At 41.4% G+C, this 16,521-nt stretch overlaps 3 protein-coding genes across 5 annotated transcripts; 2 read left to right on the top strand and 1 right to left on the bottom strand.

Moving 5' to 3' along the window:
• Positions 1-224: 224 nt before the first annotated feature.
• Positions 225-5,039, bottom strand: arl6ip5a (ADP-ribosylation factor-like 6 interacting protein 5a). Its single transcript, XM_029501696.1, has 3 exons — positions 4,815-5,039; positions 1,979-2,196; positions 225-1,664 (listed from the first exon to the last, which is right to left on the bottom strand). The coding sequence occupies exons 1-3, from the start codon at positions 4,991-4,993 to the stop codon at positions 1,489-1,491; spliced, it is 573 nt and encodes a 190-aa protein (XP_029357556.1). The 5' UTR covers positions 4,994-5,039; the 3' UTR covers positions 225-1,488.
• Positions 5,040-5,164: 125 nt separating this feature from the next.
• Positions 5,165-9,705, top strand: trnt1 (tRNA nucleotidyl transferase, CCA-adding, 1). Of its 3 annotated transcripts, XM_029501693.1 has the most exons (8): positions 5,165-5,361; positions 5,449-5,540; positions 6,652-6,845; positions 6,934-7,072; positions 7,161-7,287; positions 7,399-7,592; positions 8,093-8,346; positions 8,870-9,702. In XM_029501693.1, exons 2-8 carry the CDS (start codon positions 5,480-5,482, stop codon positions 9,113-9,115), a joined length of 1,215 nt encoding a protein of 404 aa, XP_029357553.1. In that variant the 5' UTR covers positions 5,165-5,361; positions 5,449-5,479; the 3' UTR covers positions 9,116-9,702. The 3 variants fall into 3 exon arrangements, with proteins under 3 accessions (XP_029357553.1, XP_029357554.1, XP_029357552.1); XM_029501694.1 differs by having other exon boundaries at positions 5,165-5,540; positions 7,399-7,532; positions 8,870-9,705; XM_029501692.1 differs by having other exon boundaries at positions 5,165-5,540; positions 8,870-9,701.
• Positions 9,706-10,126: 421 nt separating this feature from the next.
• Positions 10,127-12,852, top strand: avpr2b.1 (arginine vasopressin receptor 2b, tandem duplicate, 1). Its single transcript, XM_029501695.1, has 2 exons — positions 10,127-10,991; positions 11,507-12,852. The coding sequence occupies exons 1-2, from the start codon at positions 10,127-10,129 to the stop codon at positions 11,713-11,715; spliced, it is 1,074 nt and encodes a 357-aa protein (XP_029357555.1). The 3' UTR covers positions 11,716-12,852.
• Positions 12,853-16,521: the final 3,669 nt, after the last annotated feature.

Below are 16,521 nucleotides of genomic sequence, written 5' to 3'. Positions count from 1 at the left end.
TTGTAGTACAATGCAGCTCTTGCTCCGGTGCATTACACTGCTGGGCACCTGTTGGGTGAGCAGCGGCACACGTGCGTTGGTGGGATCCTCACAGCAGCTGCAGCAGAGAAAACAAGGACCTCCACTGTGCCCTCACAGACATGACTGTACTGGAGCTTATTTACCACCAGCTCTTATGCTCACTCCTCCAAGTTGCACAATTTGGATGAAGATGAGGCAGAGCGGGAAAGAGCATAAATCACTGCTGCAGCACAGGCGGCTTAAGCCTTGCAGCTTGAATCAAGGTTGAACTGGAGAGCCACTGGAATGCTGTTACACCTGAACATCCAGCGGTCACCAATTGTCTTAGTTTCAGAAGTAAAGCACTTTCCAAACAGAAATATTCTGAGTTAAATGCTTAAGAATGGATTTAATTCATTCTGAAGGCAAAAGGGGAATAACATGAACACTTGGAGTGATTTCTCTTTTTCATGTCCATCATTCTTATCTTCACATTCCTGCCTCTCCGTACATGCTGCCACTTAAAACCAAATAACTGAGCATTATGTTCCAGATGGATTCTCCCTATCTGCAGTCAATTTCAAATGGAATCCAATAAGAAAAAAAAATCCAAAGTAGCTGACACAGCTTCCAACTCGAATTTGGAGTGCAGATGAATCCACTTTGCCGCTGTGCAGCGCTCAGCTCTCCGCACTATAATCTACTGCAGCCCATTGATTAGCATTGGCCTAAGTGAAGAGGAAAGCAAAGTTAGCCAATCCATCACCCAGAGGACATTGTCAAGATTAAACGACCAGAGGTGCAGGAGGAATACTGATGGGCATGGGTCAGGACCTCACACTCCTTTGAAGTAATCCCTTTAAATATTGACACTGATTTGACCCAGCGTTTCCATTCAAAGTTGTTTCATGGCTGGAGACAAAGTATTCTCTTTTGTCTGGCACTTTTGATTTCATGAACAAATGGTTGGTTTCCATTCAAACGTCTACTTCAGTAAACTGTTACATTTTAGGCAAAGACACAATCCAGCCGTATCTTGGCAGTGGGGTGTTTTGATGGTACGCTTTTTAATCTTTGTAAAGCGGCAAGACATTATTTTCACAATCTTAGTTAAGGGTAAACTGGCATGGCTGAGGTTGGTTTGCCAGACTGATTAAACCCAGATTTTGTACAACAGAATAAAGGAGTGTGCAGCTGTGCTGAACACCGACACATCGCATAACAGAGATGTGAGGCAGCGCTGACATTCCCTCTTTGCTTGCTGAGAAAAAGTGCCCTGACAAGTTGTTTGGCGGTGACACATAACCCTGAGGTAAAGAAAAACGTCTTCAGATAGCAAGCCCTGTTTTCAAAACACACACAGCTAAACACACTGAATAGGAAACAAATATAAGAAGGTTTAGAGAGAGACAAGCAATTATTATTTCTCAGAAAAAGTCAACATCTTTGGCCAAAAGATGTATGTGCATCTGTTCAGTCCAAGGCCAATCACTCTTTCAGTTTTCCCTCCAGAAAGCTCTGGATCTTTTGAAGGTTTTCCTCTTGCTGACCCAGAGCCTCCAGCAAAATGCCCATGGGTGACCTCTTCAGCCCGGCACTTTCTATCTTGTTCTCCAGTTTATTCTTCATGTTGCGGAGGCGAAAGGAGGCATGTGCAAATATCACTGTAAGGCAGATGGGAAAACCACTGGTAACGCTTTCAACATTTGGCAAAAACAAACCTATAAACTGTGATATCATCAGTCCTGGAGAATCTGAACAACATGTTTCAACCACTGCGAAAGAAATACTTTTTCTTTTTTTAATCTAACTCAAATGCACAAATCCATATACTCTTTGTGAAGTAAAAAAGGATTAGATATTTAATTTTAATCTGGGTAAATACAAAAATTACAGGAACACATATATGTCAATATTTGGTGCCTTTTATGATTTCTAAATAAATTGTGACTTCCGCACATTACTATCTTGAACTTACAAGCTAGAGGTAAAGTGATTGCTGACATGAACACCATGACACTCCCCAGCATGGAAATTAGGACATAGCTAGCGACCATGATAGCGATCACAAATGCCGTGGGGTTCCGTCTCTTGAAGTTGTTGATCACAGCTCGGTTTTCTCCGGCCCACACTGAACCCAGAAAAACGGCAGACACCACGGCCATAGCTGTGAACATCCCCAGGGGGTTCAGAAACCTGCAGGGCAGCAAGCCAGGTCAGTTACAGACTGCTCTCAAACAATTGGAGCACAGGCTGAGCTCTTGTGTGTGGTCACTGGCTCCACCATGTGTTTAGATGCTGATTGTGCAACAACAACAATAGTACTGCAGATTGTCTTCATAAAAAAAAAACAAAACAACCTAAGGCTTCACAGTTCACTATATTCAGTTATCATTCTTCACTGGAGATAAAATGCCAAGTGATGCCAAACATGCTGCTGTCATATTTCCATCTGGAAGGTTTTACTGCTTTACTTAGATTTTATCACCAGATTTTGGAACTATGATCAAATAAAACAAGAAATGAAAGGTTTCACATTTAACATATTATTATGGGGGATTATGAAGGGATTTGGTGAGGTAGACAGAAATTTCACCGTTTTCTACCATTTCACAGACCAAATTAATTAGTTAGTTCATTTCAGAAGTTATCAGTGTACACAGAAACAGACACATATCTGTATTTATCTATCTGTATAATTTTTTTTCTTTGTGTGTGTGTGTTTATGATACACACATATGATATATCAAATGTGTGTGTCGTACACAAACACAAAAAGAAAGAAACTGAAGTGGCCTATTCATGCAAGGATGTGTTTACTACTCTAATGGTTGTTTACATCCAATTTCTTTTCTTCTTTTACTATTTTTTCCCTGGCCAGACACCTTGGATAGAAGAGTTGTGTGACAAATCTAGCCCTGTTGCAACTGCACTGATCTTGTCAGAGTTCATGACCTCAGTAAGCCTGTCTCACAGTTGGTCTTACTCAAGCTTTCTTTGATGTATAAGACTTCACTAAAAGTGGCACTTTTGGATAACTGGGTCTCACAAAAAAGAGAACCCTAACCCGCAGAGAAGGGCCCCAGGCTGGGAACCGAACCTGCAAGCCGGTAAAGCTCGAACCACTATGCCGCCATGCTGCCCTTGATTTTATAGAGTTTGAATAAATTTGCGATTGCCCCTGATGGACAACTCGTGTAAGAACAGCAGCGTTTTTAGAGCAATTAGTGCAATCCTTAACAAAAGCGGCTATCTATCAAGGCTAACTATCAAGCCCCCAAAAAAAAAAAAAAATGTAAAAACAACCAAACAACAACTAACTGTTGTGCATTTTGATATACTGAGCAATAATCCTAACTAAATCATGAGCAAGCTTGTAAGAGCTTGGAGCATCTCTTGGATTGTTGCATCATTAAACCTTTCCCATTCTTCAATGTTACTTCAACAAAACTCTGCAACGGTTGCCCCCTTTATTTTACCGTTTTTTGTTTTTTTTTTAATCTTGCATCTGTGACTACATCATGGCTTCATGTTGATTACAGAGTGAAGAGATCTTCTGTTTTCAAAATACGGATGCACATACTGACAGAGCAGAAGCAAATTGTTCTCTATTGAAAGACTAAAATTGAAACGAGTCCTCCCCTTGGGGGAGATCTGAACTCAAGGCCTTCAACATTACCTGACATACTGTCTATGTTAGATGGAATACCCAGGATCACTGAACAATTCAAGATTTTTTAGTCCAAACTGTACCAATAAGACTGTACGGGTTGGATTATTGAAGCCGGATTAATAATACGCAGGTGATGAAAAATCCATGTTACTAACTATGGGGCTTGGTGAGAATATGTTCTAACTGAATGAGCTTCAACTTACAGTAACATCTGCTCATGCTAATAAGATGCATGCAAATAAGAAACATGGTTGAGTTGTTTCCAAAAAAACTAACAAAAAAAGAAAGAAAGAAAAAACAGCAACCTAGCACTCTTCAAGTGCAGACTGTCAAAGGTCAGCCTTATTGGCTGGTTTGGGACTGATCAGTGAGAAGCCTGGTTTATCTCTGATCAAGGATACAGGGCCAGCTGATTGAGCTGCTGTTTCATCACAACTGGGCTATCAACTAGGCAACAGCTGACTAGACAAACAGGTCTAGTGGGCTTCAAGACCATAGCAACAACATGTCATCACACAGCCCATCAGACAAGGCAACACTATTTTTAGTAAGCTGGGCTGAAACAGAGCACCAACTAAAGCCAAGTTATTTCATAAAGCAGAGGCTTAACCTCTTGTTCCCTGACCTGATCTGGCCTTGTATGGTGTTTCCAGATAATAAAAGGTTCAGTTTGCAGTGGTCTGTGACTGTGGTTATCTTAATCCATGTTACTCTATGAATTAGAGCCTTCCTTTCTCTCTGCAGGTCAGCGCATCTCCACCATTGAATATTGCTGGTGCGTTTTTCCATCTCAACTCCACCAATGACATGTGCCACATGTTATATTGGTAAAGGAAAATCGTCTGTCGAGGAAATGATCTTAACTTGTGTTAAGGTGAGAGTTCCTGTTCAGAGAATAACGGTATCACAGCGCATCACGTGACAGCTGGCAGCACATCTTTCAGCTGCCAAGCAGCCTACATCCTGTTTGCCAACTCCGTTTAAATCCGTTTAAAGCAGGCTACAGCAGCAGGGCGACACGAACTTAGAAATGCCCTAGGAAGAGGTGGCGAAAAGTTGTGAGGTGTCCATTGAGCCACAGATGAAACACTTGACAGCTGTTTCATTGATAGTTTAAGTTACTATGTGTAAAGTTACTCACCCGACAATGAGGAAAACAACGATGGCTAAAGCCAAGTAATTAGTCTGATAATAAAGCAGATTGCTGACAACTCTGTTGTTCCATTTCGCCAAATCTTTCACATCTGGCTTGGCGAATCTTTCCGAGCCGGGGAAGAAGTCGTCCCACTGTCTGAGTGGCGTCAGCTCCACTTTAGCCATTTGCCCCTCTCTCCGTCAGCTGAGCTGACAGCGCGGAACCAGCCGGAGAATCACCTGGGGCGACGACACCGCACAATCTCGCGAGAGGCCAACGGGTAGCCTCGCGAGCCCGTCGCAGTCTCACGCTATTGGTCGGCAACCGCAGTAGGAAGACTTCCTGTAGCTGCACGGATGATGACAGAGCGGCGTCGTGAAACGCTAGCGCTGCTTTGTGTTTAGTTACTGCTCTGCTCCAGCTGCTGTCGCTTCGCTGTGACATTTATTTTGTGTATTTAAACGTTGTATTTAACACGTCAGTGTTGCTCCCGTGCGGGTTCTGTGTCAAGAACGCGACAAGCGCGCGCGGACATGTGCCGTTAGCTAGCTCGGTAAATAAACAGACATGAGCATGTGCCGGTGTTTTAGTTGATTGTACACATGTGGAGCAGAGTGCTGAGCCCTCGTGTTATCTGTAGGACAGGTTTATTTTGGAGGAGCCTCTTCACCATGCAGCTGAAGACCAGTGAGTTCCAGTCCCTGTTTACTGATGGACTGACCGGACTAGCAGGTGAGCTCATCTATGGACAGACAGCAGAAACATCTGAGGAGTCCATAATGCTCACTGGAAGAATTAGAGCTGAACTGAAACATGCTGTCATGGTGCTTTCACTTGTTTATTTTTCAGCTACACAATATCCAGCTCAGTTTCCTTCCAAATTCATCAAAACAGAACCAGTGGCTCAGCGTGAATTGAAATGAGTGTTGTGAAGACACCATTTCTTTTTAATTTCAGTTTTAAAGAATTAGTATTTTTTTTTTTTTAGGCAGAGCTCTACCGTGTAAAGAGAAAACAATGTAAAGGGCACAAAAGCACTCACATTAACACGTCCAATTAAAAATTAACAGTACGGCCAAGTATGATATCCAGAAGATTATTATTTTACAAAAGAAAAAAATGTGTCACGGCACTGCACTTCGTTAGCAACATAAGGAGTATAAGATAGAGATATTATATTTCACAAGTGTAAAGGAACACATTGTTTTTTTGCATGTCATGCAGCTCAGGCTCAGAGGCAGATTAAAAAACAAAACAAAAAAAACCCCCCATCAGCATCAACGTAGAAGATGCTGAATTTTTTTTCTCCAGTCTTGGTAAAACAAAATCGATTTCCCTCAGCACAACTATTAGCAATATTTTATAGGACCTTTGTTGTTTGTTTTCTGGTCAGTACACACACAGTTTTAAACTCTGCAAACCCAAAAATTCCCAAGGTCCATATGATCCTCCTGATGATCTCATCAGTGGTATTTTCCCAGAGTTGGCAAAGCTCACCTTGAGCCACTGCAGACATTTAGAGGGAGAGTAGTTCTCCCCTTGACTAGTCACTAGTCACAGGTCACCATGTCATGAACTGGTGGAAAGCCTGTTATCATTTGTGTTGGCACACATTTCCAAAGCAGACAAAGATAATCTCATTGTTTTGAGTAAAAAAAAAAAAACAAAAGTAATGCAGTGAGGACCAAAAAAAGTGTATTCAAGTTTATTCATGACAATTGGATTTCTCATTTTGAAAAGATTCTTGCTCCTCCAGGCTTACTTACATATAAAGCTCTTGTGTCTCCAGCCCCAGTATTTCTGAATGGTGCTAAACTCTTAAGTGTGCATTTGAACTTTGCAGAGGTGTTTGAAAAACACCAGCATGAGCTGAGGATAGCTGGAGGTGCGGTACGGGATCTGCTGTCTGGCAAACGGCCTGAGGATGTGGACTTTGCCACGACAGCCACTCCAGAGGAGATGAAGCGGATGTTCCAGGCTGCTGGCATTAGAATGATCAACAATAAAGGAGAGAAGCATGGGACCATCACAGCACGGGTAAAACACTTCACATGCGATCAGTGTTATCGATCAAATAAGTGGATCTTAGTTTAGTTTGTTTCTGGAACATTTTTTTCTTCTATAGCTACACAATGAGAACTTTGAGGTGACCACGTTGCGAGTGGATGTTCAGACAGATGGCCGTCATGCAGAGGTGGAATTTACCACTGACTGGCTGAAAGATGCAGAACGAAGAGATCTCACAATTAACTCCATGTTTCTGGGTAACTGGGCCTTTGCACTCCACTTACTCAAATTAATTGTATTTGCTATTTGTTGGTGCCATCAAATTGTTTTGTTCTTACCTCATAGGTCTTGATGGCACACTATACGACTACTTCAAAGGATATGAGGACCTGTTGAACAGAAAGGTTCGGTTTGTTGGCAGTGCAGAGCAAAGAATCCAGGAAGACTACCTGAGAATACTGCGATATTTCAGGTGGAGTTTATTTCATTTCCATCTTGTTCTCTCAAACTTTTTTTAAATTGTTTTTTTTTTTTTTCCTTTGGTTCTTTTTAGATTGAATTTACCACTCTCATTTCACCTCAGGTTCTACGGCAGGGTCGCCACAGAGGCTGATGACCATGAGCCTGAGACACTGACTGCCATCAGAGAAAATGGCCGTGGACTTGCAACAGTATCGGGGGAACGGATTTGGGTAGAAATAAAGAAAATGGTGGTTGGTAACCATGCTGATCATCTGCTGGAGCTGATGTACAGACTGGAAATAGCCCAGTACACAGGTGAGAGGAGTGCCTTGAAATAATTTTCTGAGTGATCTTACTCTGTGTGAAGAAATGCTGATTAGGGTGCAGAATCCATGTCTTTCATTCTAACCTTTCTGTCCAATGAATGACCCCTGCTTTCACTCTCCACATTTTCTGTCTGCCTTGCCACATTTCTTCAATTTGAAGTGTCAACCCCACCTAAGATAACTATCACCCCATCACTGCCACAAAACTATTTGAAGAATCTGTGTAGTGCTTGTTTTTCTGACTCACTTTTTTATCAACAGGTAGGTCAGAACAACGAGTAAACATGCAGTTCATCACAATGGGCTTCTGGGCTGCTAATTCTGTTGAACATATTTTCTAACTTAACCTCTGAAATTTATCACATAAGGAAATACCTTCATTCTATCTTTATCATTAATAGGCTTTTAGTAAGAAAAGGTCCAACAGGTTTCCAGTGCTTCAGACATTTACATGCTGTTGTATTCCCTATTTTCCCTGCTTTTGCTCAGGTTTACCTCCAGATGGCAATGTTGACGAGATGAAACAAGTGTGGCAGAACGCCAAAGACCTCTCACCCAAACCCATGACCATCCTAGCTGCTCTCTTCCATTTCCCAGAGGAGGTGGAAAAGATGGACCTACGACTGAAAGTGTCCAAGGAGGAGAAGACTCTGGCTCTGTTCCTGGTGAAATACAGAAAAGAGCTTTGCAAGAGCAAAGAAAACCCAGACAGCCTCAAACCTTTCACTGACTACATCATTGATGTAGGTTTCAGCAGCCTACAGTTGTCATGCATCAGTACAATAATATAGCAATTATTCATGTTTTTCTTCAGCCTGAAAGATTTACGTGCTCATTGATCTCAGCCATGAGTGTCCAGAGAGCATGGGCCATGCTGTTGGCAGACCTTTTATCCAGTGGCTGTAAAATGGAGTTTAAGATAATATTTAAGGAAAAATATTGCATGAGAAAAAATATCACTGTGTCCAGCTTCTGATGATCAAATAGCAATTTCAGACATCACCCTGAGTTACAATCAGAAAAATTAATCCCTTCATGAAGAAAACTTATCATCCATGAAAATAACTTAAGCCATGTCACACAAACATTGCAGCCTTTATCCAATTTCTTTGCTCTCCTAACATGTCTGTTGATTATCACAAACTAGACCTGGATTCTGATTAGCCAAATGAGAGATTGCAGTCCTGATGAAACAGATAAGCTTTAATGGTTTGGCATTGTTAGGAATGTTAAATCTTTGTCTCACATATGCTGTATCTTTTTTAGAGTCGAGAGCTGGATGCTCAGAGTAAAGTGTGTGAGCTGCTGAAGTACCAAGGGGAGGAGAAGCTGCTGGCTGATCTCCGCAGGTGGTCCATCCCTCGATTCCCTGTTAGCGGGCATGATCTGAGGAGGCTGGGTATCACGTCAGGCAAGGAGATAGGGACTACATTACAGAAGCTCCGTGACATCTGGAAGAAAAGTCATTACCAGATGGACAAAGATGAACTCCTCAGCTATGTCAAGCCTTAAATGACTAGAAGTGTTTGTGCCAAACACCGTCTGAGGAATTGATAGTGCATTTGTCCCACACTCAGGTATCAGTAGAGCCAACCGAGGCATGTTGTTCAGAGAGGAGATCGCAGGATCTGATAACCACTGATGAAAGCAATTTCATTCTGAATCACCCCAGGGCCACTTCTGTTCATCTGCATCTTCATTTAAGGGTGGAGTCTATACATTATGTAGGACACCTTAGGACTACATGTTTAATGGGCAGTGGCAGCAGATTTTCCCCACGTCTTAAAACTGACCCCTCAGATAAATGGAAGATCCTATACTGATGCTTAAACACTTAAAATATTAGTTGCCATTGGGAGAGAAATAATGAAGAATGATGAAATACAGGTAAGAATCTGTGAAATAAAATCTGTTCAGTTACTGTTGAAAATAGTTATTTACATTTACATATACACTTAAAATGTAAATGGAAAGCAGAACTGAAGAAAAAAAAAATTCTTCAGTAAAGTCTTATGATACCCTGCTGGTAAAGGTGTAAATCCTCTACATTGTACAGTATGTCTAGCTGGAGCTGACACGTGATCAGCCATTCAAACTATAAAAAGAGTTTTAAATCACATTAATGATCTTCAGGGTGAGCTCTATTGAAAACAGGCCACTGATAGACAGCCAGCAGCCACCAACCTGTTTTAATGAGGTGGTTGGGTGTATTTCCTGTTCTGAAGAGATGTTGCTCCTCCCTCCTACACAGATGAGGAGATATAAAGCCCTCTGCTCTCCTTCACTAACATCTCCTTGTCTGCCTGGAGACTCAACTTGTTTATTAGTGGAAGTGTATTCTTGAATCTCCTACGTCGACTTCTTTCTTTTTTTAAGGAATGAAACCTTTTGGTGACACTATTTAAAGGCAATCCCTGGCTGTCTGTTTTACACGTATTGTTTTATTATCCTTATTGGGATCCACATTGGCCGTGTTGCCCTGACATGGTTTTCTGGGTGTGTGCAGATCATCAGTAGGACAGCATGGCTTGGTTTCGCACGAATGTCAGTAACATCACTTCAGACACTACGCTCTTTGGAGACGACCCGCGGGATGAGCGCTTGGCCAAGGTGGAAATAACAATTCTGTCCATCATCTTCATCACTGCGGGCATCCTAAACTTTGGGCTGTTGTTGGTGCTGTGGAGGAGAAGGAAGCAGCTCTCCAGGATGCGCGTTTTCGTCTTTCACCTGTGCGTCGCAGACCTGGTGGTCACCTTCTTCCAAGTTTGTCCGCAACTCATGTGGGACATCACCGACAGATTCGTCGGACCGGACCTTCTGTGTCGCGCAGTGAAGTACCTGCAGGTGGTCGGGATGTTCGCCTCCACTTACATGATAGTGGTGATGACAATAGACCGATACCAAGCCATCTGTAACCCCATGGTGACGTTCCAGAGGCGCAGGGCGCGCTGGAACGGTCCGGTGTGCGCCGCCTGGTGCGTCTCTCTCATCGGCAGCCTCCCGCAGGCTTTCATCTTCTCCCAGGTCGAGGTCGCCCCCGGTGTGTACGACTGCTGGGCACAGTTCATCACACCCTGGGGTCCCAGAGCCTACGTGACCTGGACCACTCTGGTGATTTTCGTCTTGCCCATCCTCACAGTGATCGTGTGCCAAGTGCGCATCTACCGCGCCGTGCACGTCAACTTCCAAGTGAAGACGAAGCAAATCGGAGAGGCGGTGAGCAAGCCGCTGTCCTCCAGGGCCAGCAGCCTGGCGGGAGTGTCCAAGGCGCGGGTGAAGACAGTGAAGATGACCGTGGTCATCGTGCTCGCCTACATCATCTGCTGGACGCCCTTCTTCACCGTGCAGCTCTGGTCTGTCTGGGACGTGGAGGCGCCCACTCACAGTAAGACGGCAGGAATCTCACAACATGAAATAAATATACATGTCAGCACGATGCATCATCACGAAGCATGTGGGGGAAGAATAAAAAAAGATAAAAAAAAAAAAGAATAAAAAAGATTGTCATCGCACGATGACAAACTGTCAATTAAGGCATGACAGCCATCCAGTTAAATAATGCTTAAGAAGCAATGAGCTTCTAAAGGATTAATGATTGGATTTCGTATTCAGATGAGTCTCCCTATCAGTGCTTAAAACAGGCTAATGACTCTCAGCTATGGCTTCCCATTTATCATGTGAAAATAATACTGATAATTACGTCTGATTCAATTTCCTTGAAAACCACCCACATAAATAGAAATATTAGACCTTAAGTCGACCTTACAGAGGCTCTTACTCTGAACCATCTGGACAAAATCGATTTGATCATGAAGATATATCTATCACAGAGAGGGTCCCCACAATTAAAAAGTTAAATAACGGGGCTTATAATAAAATCTCATTCCTCCCTCGTTCCAGCGGCAACCTTCACCATTCTGATGCTGCTGGCCAGCCTGAACAGCTGTGTCAACCCCTGCATCTACCTGCTGTTCAGTGGGAAACTGCCCAAGCGACTGGTGGCCCTCATGTGTGCAGACCAGCCTGATCTGAAGGAATCCATGCAGGAGGAGACCACCACGGTCAGCTCCATGTACATCAGCCTGAAGAGCCTGTCAGACAGCAGATAAAAGCCCCAGTGTCACTTTGTCACCTCAGTGCAGCCTCCTCAACATTGTGTGAAAAATATTGCTCTTTTAAGAGAAAGACGTCACGGTAGTTCTGCAAGTGCCAGTAGTGGCAGTCCATTGCAGTGAGAATATAGAAAAGAGAATGAAATATGAAATGCTTTAATGGGGGAAACTCGCTGCTGTGAGTACCACACACACAAGTCATTATAGTGAAATGAGAGTGGTGAATTATCGCCTGTAGTCCTATAATGCCTGACCAGAGAAATAATATATTAGCTGATTTGCCTTTTTGTTTATATCATATTTACATCGGGTATTACACCACATTCAGGCAATAACAGCTGCCTTTTCCAATCTCCTTTTGTATCTATGTATCAAATACATGTATCAAATATGATACACACAGCATTGCTTCCTATGCGTTCCTATATTCCTTTTAGCGGTGTGGCTAAAAAAATAGTCTTCTGCTTATTTGGTGGTCTGCCACTTTGGCTGAATGAAATATCTTTACAAGTACCTAGCAGTGAGATTTACAGACACTCAAATCCCTGGAGGATGATGCCTAATACGTAATATACAAGCTGCTTATTTACCATCTATTGTCTCCATCTGGTGAACGTATCCAGTGAAGTGTAAGATTTTGTTCAGACATCAGTGGTCCCTGAGGATGGCTCCTGATAATTTGGCATGATTTTACAATGAGCTTGAAATTTCTGGTTTGACTGATATTAATTGATAAAGCTATTGATTGATTGATTTTTTTTTTCTTTTTTTTAATCTTGCTTAAGTGAACCAAAATGGGGAACATGGTATCTGCCAAATGTTTCTTTACCATTATTATGTGCAAGCAAATTATTGCAGAAAAACTATTATTGTTCACAACTCTTCATTTATATTATGAGCAGACTTTGCACTTAAAGCTCAGATTTGGTGAACTTTTGCTTTTCTGGACCTCTGTGGGTGCAGACTGAAAGCTGCTAAGCCATTTTCTGTTTTGTTTTCCATTTGCAGAACAGTAGACAAGGAAAAAAAAATATACATTTGCTTGGTGAAATAGAAGCATAGCAGGTTTGTTACAAAAGCACTCCCAATGGCTGTATCATGTAACAATCTAGTTACATAGTACTGGAAGGTGTCAGCCAATACAGACAGTGTAGCACAAGAGCTTTGTTTTCCCAGATGCATTGTGAATTCACTCTCTCTCTTGCAAAACATTGTTGAACCGTCGTCAGAGTAATATTTTGAGTTGACAGAATGATAAAAATCTGTTTATTTTGCAAGAGGGACAAATTACTCCAATTTGCATGAAAGAGCTTAATAATATTGCATTGAATGTACATTTCTTTCTTTTTCTTCTTTTCCTAAAAGAGGATATGTGACAACTGTTCATGGGAAATTCTTTAGTGTTTTCAATTGTTTTTTTTTTAATCCACATTACAGACTGTGTAATGTGACAGTGTAAATGTTGTTCTTTCTGTAAATATGCAGTGTATCATATCTACATCTTAGCTCTATTATATATATATATGGTAAGGACAGTGTGAGAGAACAGGTGAGTCTGTGTTTGTTAAAATTAAGTATCTTCAGATAAGAAGAAAGATGCTCATCCATAAATGTTGACAGGCGTTTACATTTTTCAATGATTTTTCTCTCAACCTCTAAGGGGCAATGGCTTACTGTTACCAATGAATAAACAGTTGTGACTTTTCATGTGACTGTTCCCTGTCTTCCCAACAGCACCTTCTTGTTGAGAAAAATGTCCCTTTTGATTTTTAGTAAAAATACTTTCTTTGGACCCCTGAAAGGGGCTCAGCCACACAGACTTGTTTGTTTGCAGTTTACCCTGTCTTCCTGCAGGGTCCTGTATCTTATAGGCAGACAGACAGATACTGTCTGTCATCTGATAGTTTACAATCAGGTGACAGACACAGCACCAGTTCTGTCTTTTGTCTTTGTGATTTACAGATGGCTCTTTCACGTCCCGTGCTGTTATTAGTTGAGTTAAGAGAGTTAAAACCCATGTCCCATTAACCCCTTGTAATTCACTACATGAGCAAACTAAAAATATCTTTCCTGTGAACTCAGTCTGCAAACACATCTTTAGAAAAAGCAAGGCTGATGCTCTGCTCTCTGCTGCTTTCAGCAGGCCGCATAGATATCAAATCTGTAAATGTGAGTCCTTTGCTTTGACTCTCAGCAGTGACTGACAGCACTAATGCTAATATAGTGACCAGCAGCCACAGAAGCATCTCTAGCCAGGCTCACAGGTCGTGTACTCACGCACATATATAGCTATTTTTATATAACAAGGTGGAAAATTTGCATTTAGAAGTGGTCTAAAATTTTAAATGCACTATATTTCAAAGGGGGAAAAGTATAAGAACTGTAGAAATCTTTTCAGCTGTATATTCCTGATATTTGAATATGTTTTAGGTCAGGGAGAGCCTCAGGAATTGCACTGAAAGTACAACATTTTAGATGCCTGCCATGCTACAGCGAGATAAAAAACAACAACAACAAAAGGCTGGCTCCAAAAAGAGTATCCATGAAATTATTATTCTTCATATTGATTATTTTTAATCAGTGTGTCCAGTTTTGACACTTGCAGCTGTCTTAAAAACAAGAAAAAAAAGTTTTTGTGAATTGACATCGTCATAATGTAAAGACCAGCCAGTGGTTGAAGTTTGTACCATTACAGTGATGCAAAGATTGAAATTCAGGATGAACCTTAGCAGCAGTAGGCCATAAGATCTACTGCAGCATGTGTTTTTTATCCACTGGGGAAATAAAAGGTTTTCGCTGGCTATATTAGCCTGGCCTATTCAACATAACCAAAGGCCTTCAGCCTGTTTTCAGAGCCACTTCTATTTATTTGACTATAATATAAAATACTTGTGCTTAAAAGAGAAGTAAGTAAGTAAAACAAAGTATCAATTGTGAATGGTGGATAAATTATGTCTTTTTAGGTAAACTGTATGATGTCAAATAAATCACATTATGTTTGTTGAAATAGAGTATGTTTTTGTATCCTAAATTGTTTATACTCTCAAGATTTAAGGGACATCGTTGCTGGTCTGACACCAGTTTTTACCCAGCAGGGATCCCAAAACAACATTGATGTCTTCCAGTAATATGAGTCATAATGCAAAAATTGGGCCATAAATACATTAATTGTATTGTTCAAAGAAATTGAAATGTTTTCTTCGTGTGTATATGAACACATGTTCACGTGTCTCTAATACTAAGTACTCACATTTTGGGGGATCTATAAAGCATGACCAAAAAGGCTTCAGATAATGGGATTTAAATGCAGTGCAAACATTTGAACATTATGGGAATGTGAAAATATTCATTAAAATCCTCATGCTATGAAAAGAGACTGCATCTACACTGATTTTCGGTAGCAAACACCAGCTCAAGGTAGTTTCTGAGCCATGGCCAAAACACACAACGAATGCTATATCTACTTTTTGTTGGGGTGATGTCACTCATCACCTGCGTGTTGCAATAACTACTTTCTCTCTGCATCCAACAAAGGCCATCCAGCCACTTATCTGCAGAGAATTTGTGCCACACAACTCATTTGCATATGCATTTTAGCTTGCAACAACAACCCAGCACTTTGCCATCACAAACAGACATTCGAAGCTTTCAGCATTAACAGACTTTTGTTTCTCCCTGTTCCATATTCTACTGACTCTGAAGATGGCTAATGACATTTAACAGAAAAATTATATTTAATATGAACTAAAGCATTAAGTTTAAAAGCTCCATATTCATCTGTATCTGGCCTGCATTTTGAATGTTTTTTCATCTGCATACAGTACAGGCCAAAAGTTTGGACACACCTTCTCATTCAAATGAATAGGAACGTGTGTCCTTTTGGCCTGCACTGTAAAGGTATCACAGCTCCAAGTCTTTTTGTTCAAAACACTGAATGGTCAAACACACGGCGGTTGCTCTGTGCTCCTGGAATGCATCCTGGTCAATAACAAGAGCTTGTAACATTGTGGTGTATAACAAATGTACAGTCTCTGTTGATCAATACATAGACTGTACAGAAACTAGCTGAGAGTCTGGAAGAGGAAGCATTGTGTGTGTCATGTCCAGGATCCATGAATTTGTATGCCATAAATAATGCAACAAATGGTTTTTGCGATGCTATGAATCATGGTACTTTTCAAGCATGATCTGCAATAATAATGCCTTATAATCATTATGTCCGGCTGATGAGTCCTGAAACAAATGTCTGAGGAAGAAATAAACCAGGGCTGCTGTGTTCCAGATGTTTTACTGAGGGTTGTTAGTGTCACACAAGCACAAGTTTCTCATAAAACTTTTAGAGAGAGAGCAAAGATGAATAAAGGACTGTATAATTCATGCATCCGACCTCAGCTTAGTTAAAATTAAAAAGGTGACTTGTTCCAGGAATAGGTCTGAGCCCTTATTATCTCTCAGGCCTGTGGGATGTGTCCATTTATTATCCAGCTGTTAGGCCCTGACAAGATAGTAGTGGTTCTGAGACATTTCTACTCTGTTTGAGGGAAGGTAAGATCGGGACATTATGCTGTAAGCACATACAGTATGTGAAACACAAAACAGGGTGACTGTGTACGTTTACAGATTTGTAGAGGAGCAGAGTCACATCAGCTACAGAAAGTTCCCAGTAGAGGTCTGGTTTTTTGGTCCGATGCACTTACAAGTAACAGATGGTACTGAATGTATTTCCAAAAACTGAATCTTGAGAGCAAATCCAAATCAATCAGAATGTCAAAAAGAGAGAGCGAGAGAAAAGGTAGATGACCT

The sequence above is a fragment of the Echeneis naucrates genome, chromosome 5, assembly GCF_900963305.1.
Source record: "Echeneis naucrates chromosome 5, fEcheNa1.1, whole genome shotgun sequence".
NCBI classification, from domain to species: domain Eukaryota; kingdom Metazoa; phylum Chordata; class Actinopteri; order Carangiformes; family Echeneidae; genus Echeneis; species Echeneis naucrates.
The sequence above is the reverse complement of the archived record's forward strand: the minus strand, read 5'-3'. Positions and strand labels throughout refer to the sequence as shown.